This window comes from Bubalus bubalis, chromosome 18, assembly GCF_019923935.1.
Source record: "Bubalus bubalis isolate 160015118507 breed Murrah chromosome 18, NDDB_SH_1, whole genome shotgun sequence".
Taxonomy (NCBI): Eukaryota; Metazoa; Chordata; class Mammalia; order Artiodactyla; family Bovidae; genus Bubalus; species Bubalus bubalis.
In genome coordinates this window covers 42,801,563-42,829,075 of record NC_059174.1, presented here as the reverse complement: position 1 = coordinate 42,829,075, position 27,513 = coordinate 42,801,563, and the positions used below count along the sequence as shown (strand labels likewise).

General features: G+C 42.9%; 2 protein-coding genes and 1 long non-coding RNA gene across 6 annotated transcripts in view; 1 reads left to right on the top strand and 2 right to left on the bottom strand.

Annotated features, from left to right (window-relative positions):
• Positions 1 to 2,724, bottom strand: part of TDRD12 (tudor domain containing 12) — a 77,067-nt gene extending 74,343 nt beyond the window's left edge. For 2 of the 4 annotated variants that reach the window (XM_044932178.2, XM_044932179.2), the window contains exon 1: positions 1,458 to 1,583. In XM_044932178.2, the coding sequence (XP_044788113.1) occupies positions 1,458 to 1,511 (54 nt within the window). In that variant the 5' untranslated portion in view covers positions 1,512 to 1,583. Of the gene's footprint in view, positions 1 to 722; positions 911 to 1,457; positions 1,584 to 1,606 lie in introns of those variants that run through there. The other 2 variants (XM_044932180.2, XM_044932181.2) reach the window with 2 other exon arrangements.
• Positions 2,725 to 16,238: 13,514 nt separating this feature from the next.
• On the bottom strand, positions 16,239 to 22,334 carry NUDT19 (nudix hydrolase 19). Its single transcript, XM_006061396.4, has 3 exons — positions 21,480 to 22,334; positions 17,625 to 17,832; positions 16,239 to 16,759 (listed from the first exon to the last, which is right to left on the bottom strand). Exons 1-3 carry the CDS (start codon positions 22,191 to 22,193, stop codon positions 16,536 to 16,538), a joined length of 1,146 nt encoding a protein of 381 aa, XP_006061458.2. The 5' UTR covers positions 22,194 to 22,334; the 3' UTR covers positions 16,239 to 16,535.
• On the top strand, positions 21,886 to 26,327 carry LOC102415369. The gene is made up of 3 exons (XR_327790.4): positions 21,886 to 22,024; positions 24,654 to 24,834; positions 25,819 to 26,327. It is a non-coding gene; the product is annotated as an uncharacterized LOC102415369 (long non-coding RNA).
• Positions 26,328 to 27,513: the final 1,186 nt, after the last annotated feature.

The following is a 27,513-nucleotide window of genomic DNA, read 5'->3' as shown; positions in this document are numbered from 1 at the left end:
ATTCATGTTCAGTTCCCCTTGGCATAATAAGTTCAGATGTTTCAGTCAAGTTCACTTTTCAACATCAGTTATAAAAATTAAGATGTTAATTTTAAAACGTCATAAAAATGCCAGACTACATGGCACTTGGTCCACTTTTGGTCGTGAGAAGTCCCTGGACAGCTACTGCTTCAATCTCAATCCAGCCTCCAGTGGGCAAAGCACGCCCCTGCAGCAGATAAACTACTCTTGACATTGTGGATTTCACTGACAGTACTTAAGTCATACGCTCAGCCAGCAGAAGAGTTGTTTCTATCACCTTAGTGAGGCCACAGCCTGCAGCTTTCAGAGTTCCCTGTCCAACGGGGATGGGGGCCCGCCGGAGAGGACCCGCATCCGGGGAGAGGAACAGGTCTACACACTGCGGACGCGGGGCGGAGGGAACGGTGGCTCACCCTGCGCGGATCCCGGACCAGGTGCGTGGGAGGTGTCAGACTCCGTCCCTCCCCGCGAGGTTCTGAATACAAGACACCTAGTGCAATCTGAATTTCGGAGAAGCAACGAGTAACTTTATTAAGTACGTCCCCAATACTGCACGGAGCACCCCTGAACGAAGACTTCCCGTTGTTAATGTGAAGCGTCCAGGAAGAGCCCATCCGGAACCCCTTCGCGCGGGTCCCCACGGGGTGGCCCCTGCACGGGAGCGGATGAACGGCCCGGCCCGGGGCTTCGCGCTCGCTCACCTTAAGCACCAGGACCTGGAGCATCTTCCCCGCACCTCGCCGGCCGTCCGGCGGACTCCTCCTGGAGAGACGCGCACCGCCGCGGCCTAGCCCCAGTCCTGCTCTCCTTGTCGCCACTCCCTCGCCACAAGCTTTAGAGGCGAAAACCTGCAGGGCCGGCGTCCGAGGGGAGCCGCGCCTCCTCCCGGGTCAGCGCCGCGGAGCCCGCGAGCCAAGCTCCGGCCACGCACCGCCGCGAACAGCGGGCGACACGCCGCGCTCCCACCCGGACGCCGCAGGGGGCGCGCTAGGGCGCCCGCACCGCCCCCAGCCGCCCAACCCCAGACCGCTGAACCCCCGAGACTTCCAAAACCACACGGACGCCAACGGCCAGACAACCGCCGCCGCCCTGCGCACGGCGCCCTGGAGGCGGGGGCAGTGGGGGCTGGGGGCTCGGGGGGCGGAGCTGCGGGGGGGTCACGTGGCTCGTTCCCGGGTCGGCGCCAGTCCGCGTGGAGCGGTGTGGCCGCCTAGAAAGCCCATGTCCTCCGACTCCCACTTTGCCCGGAGTCCATCTCATGGCCTTGAGGATTAGGAAGAGTCCCTGACCACACACCCCCACCCCAAATCCCCCAGCCCACCCCCATTCCCTCCCCACCCCGCCTCCCGCCTTCCTGGTCCCCTGACCACATCCTCTCCGACCTCCACCTTCTGGTATGGCTCCTAGTCCCCACTTTCCTCCCACATGACCCTCACCTGGAAGTCCTCCCCACGTGTCTTGGACACTCTTGTGATAACCGCAGATCGCATACTGCGGTGTCATGGACCAAGTTTTGGCCCGGATGTGTAATTTTTTGTCTTGGTAGGGTTAAGTTTTCAACGCTTGGAAACTTCTGGTTTCTCACCTGAAACTTGGGATTCAGTGGTTCTCAGAATTAGATGAGGTCACCCTATGTGAGGGGCTTCCCTGATAGCTCAGCTGGTAAAGAATCGGCCTGCAATGCGGGAGACCTGGGTCCAATCCCTGGGTTGGGAAGATCCTCTGGAGAAGGGAACTGGCTACCCCACTCCAGTATTCTGCCCTGGAGAATTCCATGGACTGTATAGTCGATGGGGTCAAAGAGTCGGACACGCCTGAGCAACTTTCACTTCACTTTCACCCTGTGTGAAACAAAGGACACCCAAGAAGCACTCAAGGAAGGTTAACTTTTATTACCATCTCAGGGATCTGTCTCCAAGGCTTTAGTAAGCCAACAAACAGGAAAGTAAAAGAATATTACTTAAATATCGAAGGAACCACAGCTTTTTAAAAGGGAGGGGGTGCTGGGTGCTAGGTGATTTTACAGATGAATTCTTTAATATTTCAGTTGTGAAAAAAAAACAATTTCTTAAGCTCGTGTCAATAAGATGGCAAAAGATGCACCAGTTTAGAACAGGGTTATATATTTGGGAAACAATACTCATTAAGCCTTCAAGTTTATTTATTTTACCGTGGACCATTTTAAAAGTTTTTTTTTTTTTAACTTTTTACAATATTGCTTCTGTTTTAGGTTTTGGTTTACTTGGGCTGGATTCATGTGGGATCTTAGTTCCTTGATGAGGGATTAGAAACTACACCCCTTGCCTTGAAAGGCAAAGTCCTCCAGGGAAGTCCCAAGCTTCCAGTTTTAAATACAAGCTTGAGTTTACAAGTCAAACAAACATGCACTTAAAGCCTCAAGCAGGAGAGAGGAGTCCTGTGCCTGTGGCCGCCAATCAGGAGGAAAACACAACAGGAAGTACATGAAGTTCACCTGTTGCTGAACTGGGCTAACCAGGCCCCACCCCCCAATCAGGCACCTGTCAGGACCAGAGCACCTGAAAGCTCCAGACTTTGTCACAAAAAGACAGGAAATGGCCAGGTCTGTTTTATTTTCTACATTAACTTTTTTTATCCTTTTTTAAAAATTTTATTTATTTTACTTTACAATATTGTGTTGGTTTTGCCATACACTGACATGAATCAGCCATGGTTGTACATGTGTTCCCCATCCTGAAGCCCCCTGCCACCTCCCTCCCCATCCCATACCTCTGGGTCATCCCAGTGCACCAGCCCCAAGCACCCTGTATCATGTATCTAACCTGGACTGGTGATTTGTTTTACATGTGATAATTTATATGTTTCAACGCCATTCTCTCATATCATCCCGCCCTTGCCCTCTCCCACAGAATCCAAAAGACTGTTCTATACATCTGTGTCTCTTTTGCTGTCTTGCATACAGGGTTATCATCACCATCTTTATAAATTCCATATATGTGCATTAATATACTGTATTGGCGTTTTTCTTTCTGGCTTACTTCACTCTGTATAATAGGCTCCAGTTTCATCCACCTCATTAGAACTGATTCAAATGTATTCTTTTTAATGGCTGAGTAATATTCCATTGTGTATATGTACCACAGCTTTCTTATCCATTCGTCTGCTGATGGACATCTAGGTTGCTTCCATGTCCTAGCTATTGTAAACAGTGCTGCGATGAACATTGGGGTACACCTGTCTCTTTCAATTCTGGTTTCCTCAGTGTGTATGCCCAGCAGTGGGATTGCTGGGTCATATGGCAGTTCTAGTTCCAGTTTTTTTAGGAATCGCCACAGTTCTCCATAATGGCTGTACTAGTTTGCATTCCCACCAACAGTGTAAGAGGGTGTTTTAAATAGGAGGTCCCAGAGGCAGTTCTCAATCCCCAGAGTAGATACAGAGTACAGCCAGTTGATGTTTTTTTACTTTTTGAGACAGGCCTGGGACTCTTCGCTGCAGTGCTGCAAAGCTTGCATCTGAACACACTTCCCCACCAGCTAAAAAATAGAAATTATATGGGACTAAAAATAACCGTGTGCAGTTGGGGCAAATTCTGGACCCAAATGATACAGAGACCAAAAAACCCAACTGTCATTTCTGAAGAGCTAGGAGCAAAAACCTGGGTGTCTGGAGCAAAAGCAGACTACTGCGCATGCCACCTGCACTCAGCATCACAAAGAGGTGGGCAAACCACCTACGCCACACCCCTACCCTCACCCCAAAGAAGAAACGAGATCACCACCTCACAAATACTCGGGGGTACAGGGGCCCCATTAAAGCCCTGCCTGAATTTATCTGCCCTCTCTCGTCAATTTCTATTGACTGGGGAAGGCCAAGAAAGCTGGTGGGTATCATTGATTAGATACCCTGCTACTATACGGTGTTTTGCAAACTTTTCACAGCATGGCTCACAGAAACAAAAATATTTATCAGTCTGGGCTGAGTTGTCAAGACTGCTGCAGTGGGAACTCAGTGTGTGGGGCTTCAGCCACACAGACCTCTGGAGGCTGAAGGGCATCAGGATCTGTACCTGTCTCCCCTTCCCACAGCTAATGGGAAGCACTTTTAAAGTGATGGAAAGATAAGAAGATGAATACAAAAAGACTTTAGCTTGGTGCATTTTTATAAAGTGGTTAAATTCTGGTATCAAAACCTGACCAAGCTAACACAACTCTAGACTAATGAAAGTGCTGAAATCCCAATAAAATGCTACCAGTAAAACCTAAGACAAAAAAAATTAGGAATGCAGGAAGGTTTAATATTGGTCAGTCACAAACATGGCTAGCTCATGGCCCAGCAAGCAACCAAAAGTTGTCATGAACTGATGGGCTCTCACAGGCACCATGGGGTGATGATGGGGCTCTCCATTATGGGGATGATACTCTGGTTCTGCAAAGGGCTTCGTGGACAGTGAGCTATTCTTAGATTTTTTTTGCTCCCCAGCCCCAAGAGAAGGGAGAAAAGGAGACAAGACAAAGCATTAGGCATGGCAGGAGGTGGAGTCTGAGTTAGCAGGACCTGTAGTCACGCTAGACCAGTCTCTTCTGTCGGTGTGCTCATGGTGGCTTGAGAGGTATCGGGAGAAGCTGATCTAAGTTTCCCAGTACTGACATAACTCTAAAAAATGGGCATGAAGGGGACATTGTTTGCTCCCCTCCCTGCCAGATCCCTCCCCCACCAAATGTAGTTCAAATGATCTTACCTTTGAGTCACCAGTTCTCATACGCAGTGTGTACTTTCCCAGTTTTAAAATATTCTTGTTTTAAAAGGGATGAAAAACAAGTTTGGCCTAAAAAGCTGGCTTCATTACTTTGTCACCTGATTTGGAACTTTTAAAATTCTTTTATTTTGCATTAATCGAGAGGAAGTGAATGCTGACGTCATAGCATTTAACCTAAAAGCAGAAGCCTAGCTACCTGTCCAGGGTTTTTCCCCAGACGCCTCACTTATCTTTGATGGACTTGCTTGGTCCATCAGAGAAGGTCTTCTTCATGGTTCCCACTAATATTATACATCTGTCAGATTACCCTTGTTTCTAATATATCTTTTTCCATAGCTCAACATGGTGTTACTCACTAAAAGATTCTCATATTTCCATTTCTAACTGTACACAGAAACTAAAATTAACTTTTATTGCTTCCTATGATGAATTTCATTTCATCTGATTAGTGCTCTCTGAGCTCTTGCTTTCTCTATTTTTAGCCCTCATGCAGGACTGTTAAGCAACTTATAATTAGGTTTAATTTTTTTCAGTTTTGATTGAGATGTAATTGACTAATAACATTATATAAGCTTGAAGTGTACAACATAATGGTTTGATATATGTATATATTGCAAAATGATTACCATGTATGTTTAGTTAATATCCATCAGTTATATAACATAGTTAAAAAAAAGTTTTTTCCCTAGAGACAAAAACTTACTATCTACTCTTTTCTTTGAAAAAAGATGTTTATTTGGCTGCCCCAGGTCTCGGTTGCAACACTCAGGATCTTCGATCTTCTTTGCAGCATGCAGGATCATTAGTTACAGCATGTGGGATCTAGTACCCCAAGCAGGGATTGAACATACGCCTCCTGCATTGGGAGTATGGACACTGGACCACCAAGGACATCCCTACTTTTTTTTTTTTTTTTTGTAAGTTAAAAAAAATTTATTTCAATTGTTTGTATTCTAATTTTATTAGTATTTTGTTTCTCAACCTTTGAATTTTAAACATTTTTAGCTTTCTGACTTCTAAAAAAATTTTGAAGTAGATCTGATTTATAGTGTGTTAATTTCTGCTGTACAGCAAAGGATTCAGTTAGAAATAGGTATTTTTTCATATTCTTTTCCCTTATGGTTTAATCATAGTATATTGAATATAGTTCCCTGTGCTATATACAGTAGAAACTTGTTGTTTATTCTATATGTAATAGTTTGCATCTGCTAATCCCAAGCTCCCAATCTTTCCCTCCCTCACCCCTTGGCAACCACAAGTCTGTTCTCTTTATCTGTTATCATATACTCTTTAAAAAAAAAAAAAAAACTTATTTGGCAGTACCAGGTCTTAGTTGCAGCACTCAGGATCTTCAATTCTCACTGTGGCATGCAGGATCTTTAGCTGTGCCATGCAAACTCTTAGTTGCGGGATGAGGGATCTCGTTCCCTGACCAGGGATTGAACCAGGGCCCCGTGCATTGGGAGCGCAGAGTCTTAGCCACTGGACCACCTGGAAGTTCCACCATCTGCTCTTTTAGAAACTTTGAAATATATAATACAGTATTGTTAACTGTACTCATCATGTTGTATATTATAACCCTAGAACTTATTTATCTTATAACTGGAAGATTGTTCCTCTGACCACTTTCACACTTCCCCACTTTTGGTAACAACAAATCTGATCCCTTTGTATGAGATTTTTTTAGATTCTACATGTAAGTGAGATAGTGTAGCATTTGTCTTTCACTGACATGTCACTCAACATAATGTCCTAAAAGTCCATCCATGTTGTCACAGTGCCAGGATTTCCTTCTATGACTAAATAGTATTCCATTTTTTTAATATATATATATATATATATATACACACACACATACATATACATACATTCAACATGCATCTGTCCATTCATCCACTGTTACCCATCCGTTCCTTGCTGATGGACACAGGTTCTGTCCATGTCCTGGTTACTGTAAACAGTGCTGCAGTAACATTGGCGTGCTGCTCTCTCTTCAGGATAATTATATAAATGCTTTCAGTTATGTGTGTGTGTGTGTATAGTATGACAGTTCTATTTTTAACTTTTGGGGCCCCTCAGTACTGTTTTACATAGTGACTGTACCAATTTACATCCCCACCAACCGTACACAGGGCTTCCCTCTTCTCCACAACTTTGCCAAAACTTATCTCTTGCCTCTTTGATGACCACCATTCCAACAGGTGTGAACTGTTGGTATCTCACTGTGGTTTTGATTTGCATTTCTCTAATAATTAGTGATGTTTAGTACCTTATCATGTATTTATTGGCCATCTGAATACCTTCTTTGGAAAATTATTCAGGCCCTTTGCCCTTTTTTTTAACTTTTATTTGCATTTATTTTTTGTGGCATTTATTCCCGGGCCATAAGTTTTTGTTTCTTCAGATTCTTCTGGGATATCTTTTTCTTCTGTGCAACCTTCTCTTCTGGTTTAGGAACAGTCTGTTCTTGTTCATCTCATCTCGATGTGGCAGGGAGAGCTCATGTAGGGGTTGGTCCAACCGTGAGCTCTGTAAGTCCTGCGCTGCATCTTGGGGGCTTTGTTCACCTGGATGTGCTCACTGACCACAGAATCTACATCTAAGCCCTTAAGTTCAGCATTACACTCTTCATTTTTGAGCATGTGCAGTAAAAATTCAGCTCTCTTTTTGGGCCACCAGCCCTGCATCCAGCCCTGTTTGGCCTGTGCACACCTACCAACTCCACCATTGTAACGATGGAGTGACATCCTTCAGATACTTGGTGACTTTTTGGATATGCATACCCGTTATGGCCTGGGCAGTTTCATGAATGGTCTTAAAGTGAACACGAAGATTTGAACCTCTTGATTTGCATGATTTTGTGGAGTTTTCTGGGTGGAGTGAATAGCGCACTATTTTTAGAGGTCATCTCAGGCCGCTTATCGGAAAAGCCCATTTTTAAAACTGGATTGAATTTTCACTATTAAGTTCCTTATATATTATGGAATATTAACCCCTTTATCAGATGTGTGGTTTGGAAATAATTTCTCCTATTCAGTTGGTTGCCCTTTCACTCTGCTGATCATTTATTTTGCTGTGCAGAAGGTTTTTAGTTTGATGGAGTCCCACTTATTTTTATTTTTGTTGCATGTGCTATAGGTTGTCATATTAAAAAAATTATTGACAAGACCCATGTCAATAAATTTTCCCCTATTTTTGTGGTTTCAGGTCTTCACATTTAAGTCTTTAATTCACTTTGAATTGATTTTGTGAGTGGTATAAGGTAGGGGTCTAGTTTCATTCTTTAGGCTCTTGATTCCATTCCATTGGTCTATGTGTCTGTTCTTATACCAGTAATATACTGTTTTGATAGCTTTGTAATAACGCTTGAAGTCAGGAAGTGTGCTGCTTCCACCTTTGTTCTTCTTTCTTAGAATTGCTTTGGCTTCAAGGTCTTTTGTAGTTCTAGGTGAATTTTAGGGTTTTTTGTTCTATTTCTATTAAAAAACAAAAAAAGGACATACGAATCTTGATAGGGATTGACTGAAGCTATAGATGGCTTTCAGTTGTTGCTGTTCAGTTGTTAAGTAATGTCCTACTCTACTGCAGCATGTCAGGCTCCTCTGTCCTCCACTATCTTCTGGAGTTTGCTCCAATTCATGTCCACTGAGACAGTGATGCTAATTAATCATCTCATCCTCTGCTGCCCTCTTCTCCTTTTGACTTCAATCTTCCCTAGCATCAGGGTCTTTTCCAGTGAGTGGGCTCTTCATATCAAGTGGCCAAAGTATTGGAGCTTCAGCTTCAACAACAGTCCTTCCAATGAATACTCAGGATTGATTTCCTTTAGGATTGATTGATTTGATTTCCTTGCAGTCCAAGGGACTCTCAAGAGTCTTCTCCAGCACCACAATTCAAAAGCATCATTCTTCAATGCTCAGCCTTCTTTATGGTCCAGCTCTCACATCCATATGTGACTACTGGAAAAAACCACAGCTTTGACTATACAAACCTTTGTGGGAGATAGTGAAGGACAGGGAAGCCTTGCATGCTGCAGTCCATGGTGTTTCAAAGAGTTGGACACAAACATTTGTCGGCAAAGTGATGTCTCTGCTTTTTAATATGCTGTCTAGGTTTGTCATAGCTTTCCTTCCAAGGAGCAAGTGTCTTTGAATTCCATGGCCGCAGTCATGAAATTTGGAGTGATTTTGGTGTCCAAGAAAATAAAATCTGTCACTGCTTCTACTTTTCCCCCATCTATTTGCTATGAAATGATGGGGTCAATGCCATGATCTTAGTTTTTTGGATGATGAGTTTCAAACCAGCTTTTTCACTCTCTTCTTTCACCCTTATCAAGAGCCTCTTTAATGAAGTGGCTTTGATTAGCACGGACAAAAAATATCAATTTTTCCAATCCATGAACATGGGCTATCTATCCAATTTTTTGCACCTTCAATTTCCTTGATCGATGGCTCACAGTTTTCAGAGTAGAAATTTTTCACCTTCTTGGTAAAATCGTGTTGTTGTTCAGTAGTTCAGTCGTGTCCAGCTCTTTGCAACCCCATGGACTGCAGCGTGTCAGGCTTCCCTGTCCTTCACCATCTCCCACAGTTTGCTCAAATTCATATCCATAGAGTCAGTGACACTATCGAATCATCTCATTCTCTACTGCCCTTTTCTCTTTTTCCCTTCAATTTTCCTCAGTATCAAGGTCTTTTCCAATGAGTCAGGTCTTCACATCAGGTGGGCAAAGTTTTGGAACTTCAGCTTCAGTCCTTCCAGTGAATTTTCAGGGTTGATTTCCTTTAGGATTGATTGGTTTGATTTCCTTGCAATCCAAGGGACTCTCAAGAGTCTTCTCCAGCACCACAATTCAAAAGCATCATTCTTTCGTGCTCAGCCTTCTTTATGGTCCAACTCTCACATCCAGACATGACTACTGGAAAAATAATATCTTTGACTATACAGACCTTTGTCGGCAAAGTGACGTCTCTGCTTTTTAACATGCTATCTAGGTTTGTCATAGCTTTCCTTCCAAGGAGCAAGCGTCTTTTAATTTCATGGCTGCAGTCATTGTCTGCAGTGATTTTGGGGCCCAAGAAAATAAAGTCAGTTGCTGTTTCCATTGTTTCCCTATCTGTTTTAAATGAAGTGATGGGACTGGATGCCAAGATCTTAAGTTTTCTGAATGTTCAGTTTCAAGCCAGCTTTTTCACTTTCCTCTTTCACCTTCATTAAGAGGCTCTTTAGTTCCTCTTTACTTTCTGCCATTAGAGTGGTATCATCTGCATAACTGAAGTTGGTGATATTTCTCCCAACAATCTTGATTTCAGCTTATGATTCATCCAGCCTGGCATTTCGCCTGATGTTTACTGCATATAAGTTAAATAAGCAGGGTGACTATATTCAGCCTCGACATAATCCTTTCCCAATTTTGAACCAGTCAGTTGTTCCATGTCTGGTTCTAACTGCTACTTCTTGACCTGCCCCCACATACAGGTTTCTCAGGAGACAGGTAAGGTGGTCTGGTATTCCCATCTCTTGAAGAATTGTCCACAGTTTGTTGTGATCCACACAGTCAAAGGCTATTGTGGAATCAATGATGCAGATGTTTTTCTGGAATTCCCTTGCTTTCTCTATGATCCAACGAATGTTGGTAATTTGATCTCTTGTTCCTCTGCCTTTTCTAAATCCAGCTTGTACATCTGAAAGTTCTCAATTCATACTCTGCTGAAGCCTAGCTTGAAGCATTTTGAACATAACCTTACTAGCATGTGAAATAAGTTCGATTATACAGTAGTTTCTACATTCTTTGGCACGGCCATTCTTTGGGATTGGAATGAAAACTGACCTTTTCCAGTCCTGGGTCCACTGCTGAATTTTCCAAACTTGCTGACATACCGAGTGCAGCACTTTAACAGAATCATCTTTTATGATTTTAAATGGCTCAGCTGGAATTCTATCACCTCCAGCTTTGTTTGTAGTAATGCTTCCTAAGGTCCACTTGACTTCACACTCCAGGATGTCTGGCTCTAGGTAGTGACCACACCATTGTTGTTAGACTGGTCTTTAAGACCTTTTTTGTATAGTTCTTCTGTGTATTCTTGCCATCTCTTCTCAATCTCTTCTGCTTCTCTTAGGTTAAATTTAGTCCTAAGTATTTCATTGGTTTTTGATGTTACTGTAAATAGGATTGTTTTGTTTCTTTTTCAGATAATTTGTTAGTGTACAGAAATTCTACTGATCTCTATATGTTGGTTCTATATCATGCAACTCTACTAAATTAGTTGATTAGATCTAACAGGTTTTTGGTGCAGACTTTATAATTTTTAATATATAATATCATGTCTTCTGAAAATAGAGACAATTTTACTTCTTCCTTTCCAATTCTAATGCCTTTTACTTCTTTTTCTTGCCAACTGCTTCTATACTATGTTGAATAGGAATGGTTAAGAGTGGGCACCCTTGTCTTATTCCTGATACAGGTATTAGAGGAAAAGCTTCAAACCTTTCACCACTGAGTATGATGTTGGCTGTGGGTCTGTCATTTGTAACTTTTACTATGTATGTTCCTTTTATTTCTAATTTGAGTTTTTAATCATGAATGGATGTTGAATTTTGCCAAGTGCTTCTTCTACACCTATTAATTTGATTTTGAACCATTCTTGCATCCCAGGGCTGAATCCTACTTGATCATGGTATATGATCCTTTTAATGTGCTGAATTCAGTTTGCTAATATTTACTTTAGAATTTTTGCATCTCCAGTCATCAGAGATATTGGCCTGCAATTCTTGCAGTGTCCTTATATGGCTTTGGTATCAGGGAAATTCTGGCCTTGTGAGTTTGGGAGTGTTCCCTCCTCTTCAAATTTTGGAAGAGTTTGAGGATTGGCATTAATTCTTCTATAAATGTTTGGTAAAATTTACCAGTGAAGACATCTGGTCCTGGGCTTTTCTTTTTTGGGGCGTTTTTTTTTTTTCCCCCTGATTCAACCTCCTTACTCACTATTGGCCTGTTCAGATTTTCTCTCTCTTCCTGATTCAGTTTTGGTAGGTTCCATATTTCTAGGACTTTATCCATGTCTTCTGGGTTGCACAGTTTTGTTGGCATATAGTTGTTCATAGTAGTTTCTTATGATCTTTTCTATTTCTGTGGTATCAGTTGCATTGTCTCCTCTTTCATTTATAATTTTATTGATTTGCCTCTTCTTTTTTTTCTTCGTTAGTCTAGCTAATGATTTGCCAATTGTTTACCTTTTCACGGGCTTCCCTTGTGGCTCAGCTGGTAAAGAATCTGCCTGCAATGGGAGAGACCTGGGTTTGATCCCTGGGTTGGGAAGATCCCCTGGAGAAGGGAAAGGCTACCCACTCCAGTATTCTGGCCTGGAGAATTCCATGGACTGTATAGTCCATGGGCTTGCAAAGAGTTGGACATGACTGAGTGACTTTCAATTCAATATCTTTTCATAAAATCAACTCTTAGTTTTGTTGGCCTTTTCTATTGTTTTCCTATCTCTACATAATTTGCTCTAATTTCTTTTATTATTTTCTTCCTTTTGCTACATTTGGGCTTTATTTAATTTTCTTTTTCAAGTTCTTCTAGAGAGATTTAAAAACATTTAAGATTCCTTATCATCCAATACATTTAACCCATTTTTGCATATCAGCATGGTTGATGTTTATTTCTATGTGAATTGTCTTATTCTAAGCTTTTGTTTGATAGCCATTTTCATGTTTTCTGTCTCTGCCTTAGGGGTTGTGCCTTGCTTTTGATTGATTTGAAAAGTGACCTTTAAATTCTAATAGCCATCTTTGCATTCCAAAATATTTAAACAAGTATTATCTCAAAACTACAGCTAATGATTCCCTCCTTTCATGTTTTGTTTTTCTTATTCCTCCCATAGCCACTTCCTGTTAATAACATAATCTGGGATTACTGAACAAAATTTTTATGGAAAAAGGTATCTTTTTAAAATAAAGTAGGTTAAATCTTGAATTATTTTTAACATCTGCAGTGCTTTTGAGCCATATTTAAATAGTTACACTTGCTCCTATATTTTATTTCCATATTCACCATCAGGACTTCTATCATGCAGCTCTATTTCAAAAGTTTTTATTTTCAATCATCTTTTAGTTATTTCTATCAAATCAATTCTTCAGAGCTTTGGACTCTTCAAATCCCATGTATAAACAAGGATTATTTCTGTGGCTCATACATATGGCTGATATAAAATTAGTGAATGCATATGTCCTTTTCCCCTCAGCATATTATATATACTATCCAGTGTATCACATTACTGTGTGATACACACTAAGATGATTTTGTGCCTTTGTAAGTAATCTTTTCTTCCTCTCCTTGAAAATCTGTGTTCTCTATCTTTAAAATTCAAAATGTCATCCGAGTATTGAACAATTTTTGTTATTTTTGTTTTGACCACAGCGGGATCTTTTTATCTGAAGATCAACATTTTCCTTTAGCTCAAGAAAAATTCATTCTATAAATAATGCTTGTCTTCTATTTGTTCTGGAACTTTCATCTAGACATGCCAATAATCCACATATTAGATGCCCAACCTCTGTTCTTTTTTAATTTGGCTGAGCTGGGTCTTAGTTGCAGAACACAGGATCTTCAATCTTCACTGTGGCATGAGGGATCTCCAGTTGCAGCATGCAGGATCTAGTTCCCTGACCTGGGATCAAACCTGGTTCCCTGCTCTGGAAGCTTGAAATCTTAGTCACCTGACCACCAGGGAAGTCCCTCAACCTCTGTTCTTAATATCTGTTTTTCTGAAGCTTTAGTAACAAGGAGACCCAAGAACAAAAACAGTTCAGAGATCCAGGTTTGTCTCAAGGCAACAGTATGTACTAAGTTTCTAAGGTGGAAAGAACTCTGAGCAGTCAAGAAGAGAAAGAAGATCCTCTGAGGGGAGTGCAGAGGGAGAGGGGTGCTTGATGACATCAGAGAAAAAGGTGGGGCCTTGTAGACCACAAATTTTGTGTTGAAGTGTGAAGAAAAGCCATTGAAGGACTTTAATGAGGGCAGTGACATCATGTCAATGTCAAGTTCATTTTTCCAAGAGGAATGTATTGAGGGGAAGAACGAAAATGGAGACTGGCTTTGAAGCTCTTACAGTTTGTTAAGGAAGAGTCATCTGTGGCTCAAACCAACGTGATAGCAGTGTAAGATGTGGGAAGATGGGAATTCCAAGATAATTGTGTATAACAGATCAGTAGGACTTGATAGTCACCTGGATATAGGAATGAAGGAAAAGGTGGAATCACAAATGACTAAGATTTTTGCTTCAGTGATTGTTAGACTTCCAGGGAAGGCTATGCCAAGGGAACCTGCTTAGGAGGGGAAAGTATAGATTAGGGAACAAGCTAAACTGTCTTAACAAAGAGATCCTAAAATACAGTGGCTTATATGAAATAGAAGTGTATTTTTCTTCACATAACAAGCAAGAGGTGAGCAATCCAAGTAGCAGGCAGTTATGCTTTCACATCTGGCCTCTGTCTCTGGGGCCAGAGGAGCTGCTCCAGTTGCCACCATTTCCAGCCAGTGAGAAGGGAAAAGAGAAAGTGGAAGGCAAGCAGTTTCCTTTAAGGATGTGACCTACATATGCCCATGTATGTGAGATCCTCCGACAAATTATCCTCCAGGAGATAAGTCCCCTTACATTCAAGTCCTTATTTTTTCTCCCACATTACAAGGCACTCTTGTTTTATATTGACAAAGACCTGTGAGGATAAGGACATGTTAGCCTGAAATACTGACACCAGCCCAATTTTAGATTCTTATAGAAGTCATTCAAAAGCTGGCCTTGCTGCTTTGAGTAAATGAGTAAAGCTTTGTTCCATCCAATGCTTGGCTGTGTTGTGGTTTCCCTGGTGACTGTAATACCAAGATGTGGTGGGCAGACATGATCAGGCCTCTACTGACAGGCAACAGATACCACCTGCTAGAAAAAGAATCAGGTTCTACTCTTGGCTGTGGCACTAACTAGCTGTGTGAATCTGTTTCTCAGTTTTCTCATCGGCAAAATCCCGGTGTTGACTGAGGTCTCTCTCAGCTGTAACATTCTGTTTTCAATGAGAATAAAGAATAGGATGCCCAAGGCTAAACATCAGTAAAGAGAACTGCTATAGATTTAGAAGCCAGATGGAACGCGAACCCTATCCGTTGCTCTCAAAATTTACATGTTGGAATCATTTACTGAAGACAATAGATTTTACTCTAGATCAGAGTTTCTCAACCGTGACCAGATAATTCTTCACGGTGGGTGGCTGTCCTGTGCACTCCAGGATGTTAAACTGTATCCCTGGCCTCTGTCCGCTAGATGGTAGTAGCATCTCACTCTCAGTTGTGACAACCCAAAACGTCCTAGACACTGCCAGATGCCCCTAAAGGGCAACAGTGCCCAGGGCTGAGAACCAATGATCTAGACGTTTTCCTGTGTGTGTGTGTGTTAGCCGCCCAGTCCCGTGCAACTCTTTGTGACCCCACGAACTGGAGCCCCCCAGGCTTCTCTGTCCGTGGAATTCTCCAGGCAAGAATACTGGAGTTTATTATAAGAATACAATTCTTATATATAAGAATACAAGAATACTGGATTGCCATTCCCTTCTCTAGAGGAACTTCCAACCCAGGGATTGAATCCTGGTCTCCTGCATCGCAGGCAGATTCTTTACCATTTGAGCTACAGGGAAGTCTTCATTTATCAATACTTTTTATGAAAAGTGAAATTGAATGTATTGATACAATGCATAATATAGTCAAAGTTCTGAAATAGAACTGGTTTCTTCTTAACCACTTCCCATCTGTAATCAATAAAGATTATTATTCCTCTTAAGAGGAGATAAAAAAATTACCCATATTAAAAACACTGATAATAAATAACCATTAATAAGCATGATTAATGATGAATAGTTCTACATCTCTCTAATAACCTCTTTGTATTCTGTCAAGTAGCACTCCAAAATAAAAATTATGACTTCTGTTATGGCTTCATATTTCTTAACAACAATCACTAAAGTAATTTCCAATTTGGTAAACTAATAACTTACGCCGTTTAGTTTTAACGGAATTACATCTTAATCATCAAGCTAAAGTCGTAAGAAAATAATGACACTGTCGTTTGAAGGTCGTCTCAGTCTTCTGATCACCATGCGTCTAATCACACACCCTTAAATTAGTTCCAGCAGAAACTCTAAGGAATTAATGGATCAAACTCCTAGCATATATGAGAGTGAAGAGAGTGAAGTCGCTCAGTCGTGTCCGACTCTTTGCGACCCCGTGGACTGTAGCCTACCAGGCTTCTCCGTCCATGGGATTCTCCAGGCAAGAATACTGGAGTGGGTTACCATTTCCTTCTCCAGGGGATCTTCCTGATCCAGGGAACGAACCCAGGTCTCCTGCATTGGAGGCAGACGCTTTAACCTCTGAGCCACCAGGGAAGTGGTAAAGCAGTATGCTAGCATATAAAGTAGTATGCTAATACAGTTAAAAGACAATGCAGTAGAACATCTTATTTAAACTTTTGATAACAGAACAACACAGAAGTGGAAATCTCTGTGAAATCTTTTTTCTCTTTTTGGTGACAAAACATTAATACCTTACACTAGTGTGATACTATAAGGTTTAAAGAATAAAATAACAGAGCTACACAATACACTTGAGATAGGAGAGACTGTCCTAGAACTTACAGGAATAAAGTTCCTTAAGTTCCAGGCACCTCTAGTCAAGCCTCAGTTTTCACTAGAACAACTACAAGTGGGCCAGGTATAAAGAAGCTGTTCCCTACAGACGGCTCTTACCCACTACACAGCTCTTAGGGTACACGTGTTTATACTTCGGCAGAACTGTCACATGGATGCCATAACCTGCATGATCTCCATAACTGTGGGAATTATACAACACTATTCGGTGAAATTTCTTGCCTTTGTTCATGATTTCTTCAGTCTTTTTTTCAGTGGACATACAGTTTTCTAAAAAGTTTGAATCTTCTAAGTACATCTCATCTCCTGAAAAATAATAGTTTAACTTTAGTGTTATTTTATAAAACCTTCCAATATATTAGTATTTATTTTTATTCATTTCCTGTGTTTGGAACTGATATAGCTGTTAAATAATCAGAACTTTTTGAGTTTACCTCAATATATTTCTTGTGTTTTTAATATCCCACCTAACCTCACCTGTTCCCCATTTTCTAGCCAAGAATTTTCTTTGGGCACATAAATATTTATAACTGGTACTTTTTCATCCTGAACTATAATTTTTTATACTAATTCAAGACTCTCGTTATTTCATTCAATATAACGTTCACCTTGATATCCATATAATTTTGGTGTTTCAATGTGGGCTGCTCCAATCATTTTAAGGTTAGAGAAATCATCATTTACATATCAAAACTGCTAAGCTGTCCCACTGCAGGATGAGTAACGAATATTATCACGATTCTGAGAAGTGAGACAAGCAGCCGTAAGTAAGACAGGTCAGAAAACTCCACTGTAAGCTGCTAAAAAACTTCTGTCCTGTACTAACCCAACAATAACTGACCACCACCAAAACTCTCTTTCAATTAAATAAGTATAATTTACAAGTTTTCATAATTCAAAATTAAAAGGTAAAGTGAGATAATATTCAAGAGAACTCTTGCCAATGTCTAGGAAATATATTTACATACGTGTATATGAAGTAATATATCCAGAATTTCTGGTTATAATAAAAGCTATGAATATCTTATAGAACTTGAGCTTATCTAATTAGTTCCACTGTAGCGTATAAAACATAGATTGTAATTCATGTGTCTGTGTGGGAGAATATTGCCATACAGCCTAGAGCATTAAATGGGAATATCAACAAGAGCACTGGTAAACACAGATTTACCTGGTAAAAGATGGATCATCCCATCAGCAGTTAACAATATGATCGGCATCCATCTTTCCATTCCTTCTGATTCACGATCCAAAGAAAATTTGTGCAAGTCAGAGAGAGAGGCAAAGTTTCCTAGTCTACGTATTTCGTAGAACTGTGGGGGTGCAAGCAAAATTTCCTTTGATGTGAGCCTTTCAATTGCCTCTGATGGAGACGACCACTGTGGAAGACAAAGGTAGAGTTTCCTAAGGTTTACCCCATAGACAATCCAAAATTTGAGATCCTTGGATCAGTACTTAAGATCTAACTGAAAAAAATGTAAAAATTAATTCATTAATGTATCTTGCTAGATTCCTCTGAGAAAACAAGGAAAGATTCAGTGAAGAAAGCTGGGTTGATCCCCTTCAGAGGTTGATTATTAGGACATGGATCCTGAGAACTAGTAAATAAGCAAGGATAGATCACAATGGGTTGAACTGGGAGAGTTGTTCAGCATAAAAAAACAGGAGATGCTAAGAAGGCAAGGAGGTTCTGATCACTTTCAAAGGAAGACTGAAGTATAAATTCATGGCAGCAGATTGAGAACTTAGTGCCCGTTCATTCCTCCCATAAATGGGAGGGACTCTCAAGGGTCTCTCGTTCCTGCCTACCTTGGTTAGGCAATAAGGACATGCTGGTGGACAAGACAAAGCTCTCTCAGGCCTAGTAGGACCTTCAGCAAACAAAATGTAGCATGGTACACGCAGTGTGTTACCATGAAGGTAAAGAGCCAGGAGCGAGAGAAGCTTTGAGAAAAGTCAAGAGGCATGACTCAGTCTATTGTCCCAGGAGTGAAGTAACTGCATTATATCAACCAGTCAGCGCTTAACGTAAGTGACCTCACTGCTGTGCCCTCCTTCCCAAGTCTTCCATCCTTCCACATCTAGATAAAAAGAGCTGATTCAATTAATATAAAATAACTCCAAAAGGTCTTTCTTTCTTTAACTGCTTTACTGCTAAATATCCACATACACTAGGGAAATTGACCCTCACATCCAAAACCAGGGAGTTGAAATTGATTGCCTTGAATAATTACAGGCCAACAATTTACAAGCTCGTATGAGAAACCTGAGCAGAGGAAGTCAGATAAGACTAAATGACTCAACAATAATGACAATAAAAAACTACAAGACCTCAGCAAAAAAAATGTGACCCATAACCAGAAGAAAAATCAGGCAATAGAAACAGACCCAGAAATTATAGAGATGATGGAATTGGCAGAAAAGGACATTAAAAATCACTGTTACAAGTATGTTCCATTGGCTCAAAGATGTAAAGGAAAATATGAACGTGAGAGAAATAGGAAATGTTTTTTAAAAAAATAAATGGAACTTCTAGAGATGAAAATTACACTGGATGATATTTACAGCAATTTTGATACTACATATAAACAGAGAAAATTTGAAAATACAGCAATAAATCTATTCAGAATAAAGCACAGAGGAAAAAAGTTAAAAAAAAAATGAACAAGGCATCAGGGACCCACAAAAAATTATCAGGTGGTCTAACATACATGTAATTGGAGTCCCAGAAAATAGGGGGAGGTGAAAAATATTTGAAGAAACAAATAATTATTAACAAAACAAAAGGAAACTATGCACATCATAATCAAATTACTGAATACCAGAAATTAAAGAGAAAATACTTAAAGTAGGCATACATATCAAAACCAAAAATAGGAACACATTATGTACAGAGGAACAGAGTTAAAATCAAACTTTTCTAAAAGATGAATATGCACTAAATTTATTGTGGTAATTATGTGTATGTAGGTCAAACCATCATGCTGTCACCTTAAACTTACACAATGTGCTGTGCTAAGTCGCTTCAGTCATGTCCAGCTCTTTGCAACCCTATGGACTATAGCCCGCCAGGCTCTTCTGTCCATGGGGATTCTCCAGGCAAGAATACTGGAATGGGTTGCCATGCCCTCCTCCAGGGGATCTTCCCGACACAAGGATCAAATCTTTGTCCCTTATGTCTCCTGCATCGGCAGGCGGGGGTCCTTTACCGCTAGTGCCACCAGCTGTGTGTCAATTATATTTCAATAAAACTGGAGGAGAAAAAAGCAGATTTCTCACCAAAAGATCATGCAAACTGGAAACTAATGAAGTAACATCTTTAAGTACTGGCAGAAAAACGAAACAAAAACTCATACTGTCAACCTATACAGAATTCTACACCCACACGAAATAGCTTTCAAAAAATAAAGGCAAAATATTTTCAGACAAACAAAATTTAGAAGATTCACTGTCAGAAGAACTGAAATTCAAGACATATTAGAGGAAGTTCTTTAGGCAGAAAGATACCAGATGTAGTTTTAAATCTACACAAACGAATGAAGAGTGCAAAGATCACATATGCAGGTAAACATAAAAAACATTTCCCCCTCATTCGCAGTGTACAACAGAGTAACTGCTTAAAGCAAAAATATTCACTGTATTGTAGCGTTTATAGTAGAAATAAAAGTCAAATGTATGACTACAAAAGCATACATGACAGTTGGGGCGAAATGGAAATATATTATTTTATGGTTCTAATACTACACATGAAGTGAGAGATGTACTGCAAATCCTAAAGTAATTACAAAGAAGTACAGGTAATTAGGCAATAATGGAGATAAAAAGAGTCCAACAAATACTCAAATAATCCAAAAGAAGTCAAGAAAAGAAGAAAAACAGTGCAAAGAATAGAAGGGACAGATTAAAAAAACTAACAGCAAGATAGTAAATTTGAGAATAACACTGAATGTAAATGATCGAAACATTCCAGTTGAAATGCAGAAACTATCATAAAGGATAAAAAGTAAGACTATATGCTGCCTACAATAAACATACTTTAAATATAAAGACACAGGTTCAAAGTAAAAAATGGAGGAGGATATACTGTGCTATTGCTAATTCAATGGAAGACTGAGCAGCTATATCACTATCTGATAATAAAATTCAAATTTCAGAATAAGGAACATTGTCAGGGATAAAGGATAGTTCATCACAATCAAAAACTAGTTCCAAGCTTGAACAGTCTTACACAACGCCTTACAAAGGAGCTTCCAAATACCCGAAGGAAAACCTGGCAGAACTGAGAAGAGAATAAGACAAACCCGCAAATTGTTCATTAACGATTTCAACAACCTTTTCTCAGAAATTGATGGAACAGGTAAACGATACGGAAGACCTAAAAAGACACCATCAACTAACTTAACCTAATTGACATTTTAAAAAACACTCCATCAAATACAGCAGAAAACACATTCTTGTTCAGGTGCAGAGGAATCATTCACCAAGGTAGGCCATATCGGTAGCCGGAAGTGAAAGTGAAAGTCGCTCAGTCGTGTCCGACTCTTTGCGACCCCAGGGACTATACAGTCCACAGAATGCTCCAGGCCAGAATACTGGAGTGGGTAGCTTTTCCCCAACAAGTCTCAAATGAAAACGTTTCAAATAAATTTTAAAAGACTGAACTACGAGGAAACAAACGGCTGCGGGCACGAAATAAGTGTAAGCGTGGCAACTGCTCAGGAAGGAGCACTAGCAGAACTCCTGGGATCTCCGCCGGCCACCCGCTGGAGAAACCGCGTGGGGAGACATCTTCGAGGCCCTGGGACTGTGAAGCGGGAAAAAGCAGAAAACAGTTCACCAATCTCACAGCTTTGGCCTGCTGGGCCGGGGTCCGGACGGCGTGGGTCCCAGGCCCGCTCAGTAGCTAACTGGCTATTACGGCCCTGAGGCGGCCTGCTGGAAGGTCCGGGGGGAGCTGGGCCTCCTGCCGGGGTCCTCATTCTCTAGTTCCTGTGGGTCCCCACTCCGGGCCGGGAGGACGCCCTACCTGGCAGTCCACCACCTCCACTAAGTCGGGGAAGACCGGCGGCGGCTCGTTCAGGCAGCACAGGAAGAAGGTGGTCTCGAAACGGCGGCCGCCGGGGCGTGAGAAGGGCGTGAGCCAGCCGCTCCAGTCGTGCAGCGCCCAGATGTCGGGAGTGCAGTCGAGCTGCGCGCACAGGCTCAAGAAGTGCCGCGGGTCCCGGCGGACTCGGGCGCGCCAGTCGGCCAAGGCAGGCGGCGACGCGAGGGCGCAGCCCGGCGCCTGATCAGGGGGCCGGGGGCCCCTGGGCCGCAGCAGCAGCACGCCCGCCTCCTCGAAAGCCTCGCGGATGGCGCAGATGCGGAAGGCGATGTCATCCGGCAGCGCCGCCGCGTCCTCGTCCACGGCTCCCGGCCGGACGTTGGGCAGCACCGGGAAGGCGGAGCGCTGGGGCGGCGCGCGACCCAGGCCAAAGCGGGGGGGCCCGTGGTGCGGCGCGAAGAGGCGCAGCCAATCGGTCGAGCGGTCTGCCGCCTCCAGCACCCCGCCGGGGAAGACGTGCGCCCTGGGTAAGAAGCCTTGGCTCGCGGAGCGCTGCAGCAGCAGCACCCGGAATCCCTCGGCGGGTGGCTGGGGCCTCGATGGGGCGGCGGGGACCGGGCGCGTCCAGCCCGCCGCCAGCACTAAGGTGGCTGCCCGCCTCCAGCTGCTTGGGCCCGCTCGCACCTGGACACTCATGACGGGCGGCGGAGCGCGGCTTCCGGGCTCGGGGTTCTGGTGCCACTGGAGCTCTCCCGGGAAGCTGGCGTCTTGCTAAGTGAACTCCCGCCTCTCCCAGCGAGGCGCGCACGGGGCAATCGGTGAACCCCGGCTGTTTGGCCGAGCTGGCGCCTGCCTGTAAGAAGGGTGTGGTGCCCACGCAGAGAAGCTCCGCCTCGAATGCCCGTGTTCCCAGCCAGGTCACTCTCGCGGGACAAAGGCTGTCACAGCCACGTGCTAGGAGGGCCTCATCTTCCTCACCCAGGCAGGACACAGGACTACAGCGGGAATGCTTAGGGTCGCACAATGACTGTCGAGGTAAAAGTGCGATGCAGACCTAGGCCTGGCGACACATACCTGATCAAACAAAACCTTAGAACTAGGACTTTCTCGATTAAACCAGGAATCGACAAGAGGATATGTTTCCTCTGGCGCGGGGAGGGGGGCGGGGCGCGGGGAGGGGCGGGGGCAGGGTGGTGGCCGGGCGGTGAAGGGGAATCCAGGGGGTAGGTGTCGGAGCTTTGCAAACTGACGTGAACCCCAGCAACGAGAAACTGACGGATGAACCAGATACCAAAATACAAATTTCACACTGCACAGTCTGAGTGTGAAAAGTGCTCCTTGAATCCCAGGACAAGCTCCTGCCTTGTGATCTGGGACACATTATTGTCCCACACATTATTGTCAAGGGCACCTGGGACCACCTTAAGCATTTTAGGCCATTTGATAATTTACTCTTTCATGAAAAGTGAAAGTGTTAGTCACTCAGTTTCTTTGTGACCCCATGGACTACAGCTTTTCTGTCCATGGAATTTTTCAGGCAAGAATACTGGAGTGGGTTGACATTTGCTTCTCCAGGGGATCTTCCCCACCCAGGTATGGAACCCAGGTCTCCCCAAATGCAGGCAGTTTCTACTGAGCCACTGGGGAACGGTTTCTCCTACAATTGCTATTATAGTTGATCACACATTTGTTATGTTTTTGGATGAGTATATAGACCATGGGCTTCCCAGGTGGCACTTGTGGTAAAGAACCTGCCTGCCAGTGCAGAAGGCATAAGAGACATGGGTTTGATCCCGGGTCAGAAAGATCCCCTGGAAGAGGGCATGGCAACCCACTCCAGTATTCTTGCCTGGAGAGTCCCATGGACAGAGGATCCTGACCGGCTTGTCCATAGGGTTGTATAGTGTCATACACAGTTGAAGTGACTTAGCACAGAACACTTACAGACCATACTCTTTGAGCCTCATTTTCAAACTATCATTCTAATGTGAGATGTTTCCTGGGAGAGAATCCAGAGATGGCACCAGCTGTATTTAGGTTGACTTTTTTGTTAACATCAATTTCTAAAGATGCTGCTGCTGCTACTAAGTCGCTTCAGTCGTGTCTGACTCTGCAACCCCATAGACAGTAGCCCACCAGGCTCCCCCGTCCCTGGGATTCTCCAGACAAGAACCCTGGAGTGGGTTGCCATGTCCTTCTCCAATGCATGAAAGTGAAAAGTGAAAGTGAAGTTGCTCAGTCGTGTCCGACCCAGTGACCCCATGAACTGTAGCCCACCAGGCTCCTCCATCCATGGGATTTTCCAGGCAAGAGTACTGGAGTGGGGTGCCATTGCCTTCTCCGTCTAAAAATGCAATATATGTGTACTGACCACATCCCAGAAACAGGACCACATGTTTAGAAAAGCACACAGAGACAAGGGAGCACACATATACTGGCAGACTGGGGTTTGGGGAGGTGGAGTCTGCCAAACTTCATCCATCTCAAGTCTCTTCATAATCCACAGTTAGGGACCTTTCCCTTATCTGCTTTCCCACTACATTTGGCTGTCTGCTCTGAGAAAATCATTTCACAATCTATTGTAGAGATCAGGGTGGTACCCCGGAGTCTATCCAAGTCTATCCAATCCCCAACCATCCAAGTCATTTCAGTGCTTTGAGCCATAGGAAGCCGTAAACGGTGGTGACATGATTAAGTTTGTATCTTCAAAGGTCACGCTGACAACAGCATGATGACTCCATTGGATGGGGCTGTTCTGGAACCCCATGGAATGTGCTGGGGAAGCAATAATGAGGGTCTAAACTAGGAGAGTGGCTGTGAAGAAGGGGAGAGGTGGGGAGAGGGAATGATTTATTAGAGAGTATTTAGGAGGTGGAACTGTTGAATATGCAGAGCAAGGGAGAGGAAGGAATTAGAGTTTTATCTTGGGAGATTGGAAACTCAGTAGCTTCAAACAGTAAGCATTTACTATCTCACAGTTCCTGTGGATCAAGAGCATCTTAGCTGGGTGATTCTGTCTCAGTATCTCCCATGAGACTGTGGTCAGCATGTCAACCAGGATTTGATTAGGGGTTGGGGGATCCATTTCTACAATGGCTTGCTCATATGACTATTGTCTAGAGGCCTCAGTTCCTCACCACATTGGCCTCTCCACAGGGCTGCCTGGATGTCTTCAAGACTTACTTGGTAATCAATGATTCAGAAGAGAGGAGGGAAGAAGTCATGATGCCTTTCCTGACAGCCACAGAAGTCACACTCCACCACTTCCACAGTATCCTATTGTGACACTGGTCAGCTCTATTCCGTATGGGAGGGGACCACATGTAAACACCAGGAGGTAGGGATCATTGGTGGTCATCTTGGAGGCTAGCTACAACAGTGGATAAAAAAAATATCTAAGTATTAGGAGAAAAAGGTAAATTCCTCTATAGTCTTTGACTCAAAATCTAGAAGCATAAGGGAAAAGATTGATCAATTTGACACGCCATGCATACTTATAACTTTATTGTGACAACAGATACCATAAGTAAGTCCAAGATGTAATAAACTGAGAAAATTAACTCTATTGCGTTTCACAAAGGATTGAGAGAAAAAATGGAGAAGAAAAAAAACCTCAAGGGACTTCCCTCCTGCTCCAGTGGTTGAGACCACCGAGGGGTCTGCCTTCCAAGGCAATGGACTCACGATCAGTCCCTGGTCCAGGAAACTTAACACCCAACATACCACGGAGCGACTAAGCCCTCGTGCTATACCTAGAGAGAAGCCTGTGTGCTGCACCTAAGACCCAAAGCTGCCAAATAAGTAAATATTAAGAAAGAAAGAAAAAACCTCCAATTGTGCAATGGGCAAGAGATATAGAAAGACAGTTCACTGTGATCTGTATATTTAAGGTCACACATGCAGCAAGTGTTGGAATGTCTCCAGGCCTATCGGCATGTCCTCCAGGTGCCCTGCCCGGCACTGTTCTGCCAGGAGCATAGTGTTTTACCCCAGGCCTGACAGTAAGTATACACAGCCATCCCCTATTAGAGTTGGCAGTTCCCATGTGCCACGTGATCACAAGAGATGAGTCACTTTGTTTATGACAATAGTTGCTTATTTTAGAGAGGGACACTTGACTCTTGGTTCTTACGTTTCACTTGTCTGATCCTCCCCAGCTATCTTTATGATAATAAATGTCCTCATTTGATTTATCATGACAGGCATGATCCTGAAAGAAAAAAAAAACAAAAAGACTTCCCAAACATGTCATGCTGTTTGTTACCCATAGCTATCTACCTCAGTGAGCCTATATTCACTTCTGTTGTTTGTTATTTATCAGGTTTTTCCATGGGAAAAGAAAGGAAGAGCCTATGCGTGGCTAGCCACGGAGAGATGACTTCAGCTTGGAGAATCAACAGGGGCCAGGAGAGTGTGTTCAGCCTGCCTGGAAATGAAGATGTCATTGTGGTTAAATGAGATTCACCTGTGAATGACTGGCACCATCCAGTGCACCAAGAATCACCACATAAAAATGATTTCTCAGAATGCTTTTTGAGAAAAGTTTTCAAAAGGTTCATGTTTTCTCAAAAATGCATCAATTCCATTTAGGTGACAGTCTGGAAAAGGCAACACTGCAGGGACAGAAATCAGATCCGTGGTTGCCAGATTTGAGGGTGAGAGGAAAGGATTGCCTACAGAGGACAGGAGGGAACTTTAGGGTGGTAATGAAAACATTCTGTATCTTGGTTGCGGTGGTGATTACATGGTTGTATATATTTGTCAGAACTCAAAAAACTGCACACCTCAGAAGGGTGAGTGTTACTCTATTAAAATTGCTATGCTAAGTCACTTCAGTCGTGTCCGACTCTGTGCGACCCCACAGACGGCAGCCCACCAGGCTCCCCCGTCCCTGGGATTCTCCAGGCAGGAACACTGGAGTGGGTTGCCATTTCCTTCTCCAATGCATGAAAGTGAAAAGTGAAAGGGAAGTCGCTCAGTCGTGTCCAACTCTTAGCGACCCCATGGACTGCAGCCTAACAGGCTCCTCCGTCCATAGGATTTTCCAAGCAAGAGTACTGAAGTGGGGTGCCATTGCCTTCTCCACTATTAAAATTATACCTTAATAAATTTCACTTTAAAAAATGTACAGAGTCCAACTTCTAGATAACCTAAATTTCCTTCTATAAACTTGACCATTTTATTACATACCTTCTCTAATTTGACATGTTTATCAAGTTTTAATTTTCAGATTGGTGTAGCAGATTTCACCTAAATTATAGGAAGTTAGTATTTTCATATGTATTGATTCTTCTGCCCAATCATTCCATTTTCAGTTCAGTTCAGTTCAGTCGCTCAGTCGTGTCTGACTCTTTGCGACCCCATGAATCACAGCACGCCAGGCGTCCCTGTCCATCACCAACTCCCGCAGTTCACTCAGACTCACGTCCATCGAGTCAGTGATGCCATCCAGCCATCTCATCCTCTGTCGTCCCCTTTTCCTCCTGCCCCCAATCCCTCCCAGCATCAGAGTCTTTTCCAATGAGTCAATTCTTCACATGAGGTGGCCAAAGTATTGGAGTTTCAGCTTTAGCATCATTCCTTCCAAAGAAAGCCCAGGGCTGATCTCCTTCAGCATGGACTGGTTGGATCTCCTTGCAGTCCAAGGGACTCTCAAGAGTCTTCTCCAACACCACAGTTCAAAACCATCAATTCTTCGGCACTCAGCTTTCTTCACAGTCCAACTCTCACATCCATACATGACCAGTGGAAAAACCATAGCCTTGCCTAGACGGACCTTTGTTGGCAAAGTAATGTCTCTGCTTTTCAATATGCTATCTAGGTTGGTCATAACTTTCCTTCCCAGGAGTAAGCGTCTTTTAATTTCATGGCTGCAGTCACCATCTGCCATGATTTTGGAGCCCAAAAAAATAAAGCTGGACACTGTTTCCACTGTTTCCCCATCTATTTCCCATGAAGTGGTGGGACCGGATGCCATGATCTTCGTTTTCTGAATGTTGAGTTTTAAGCCAACTTT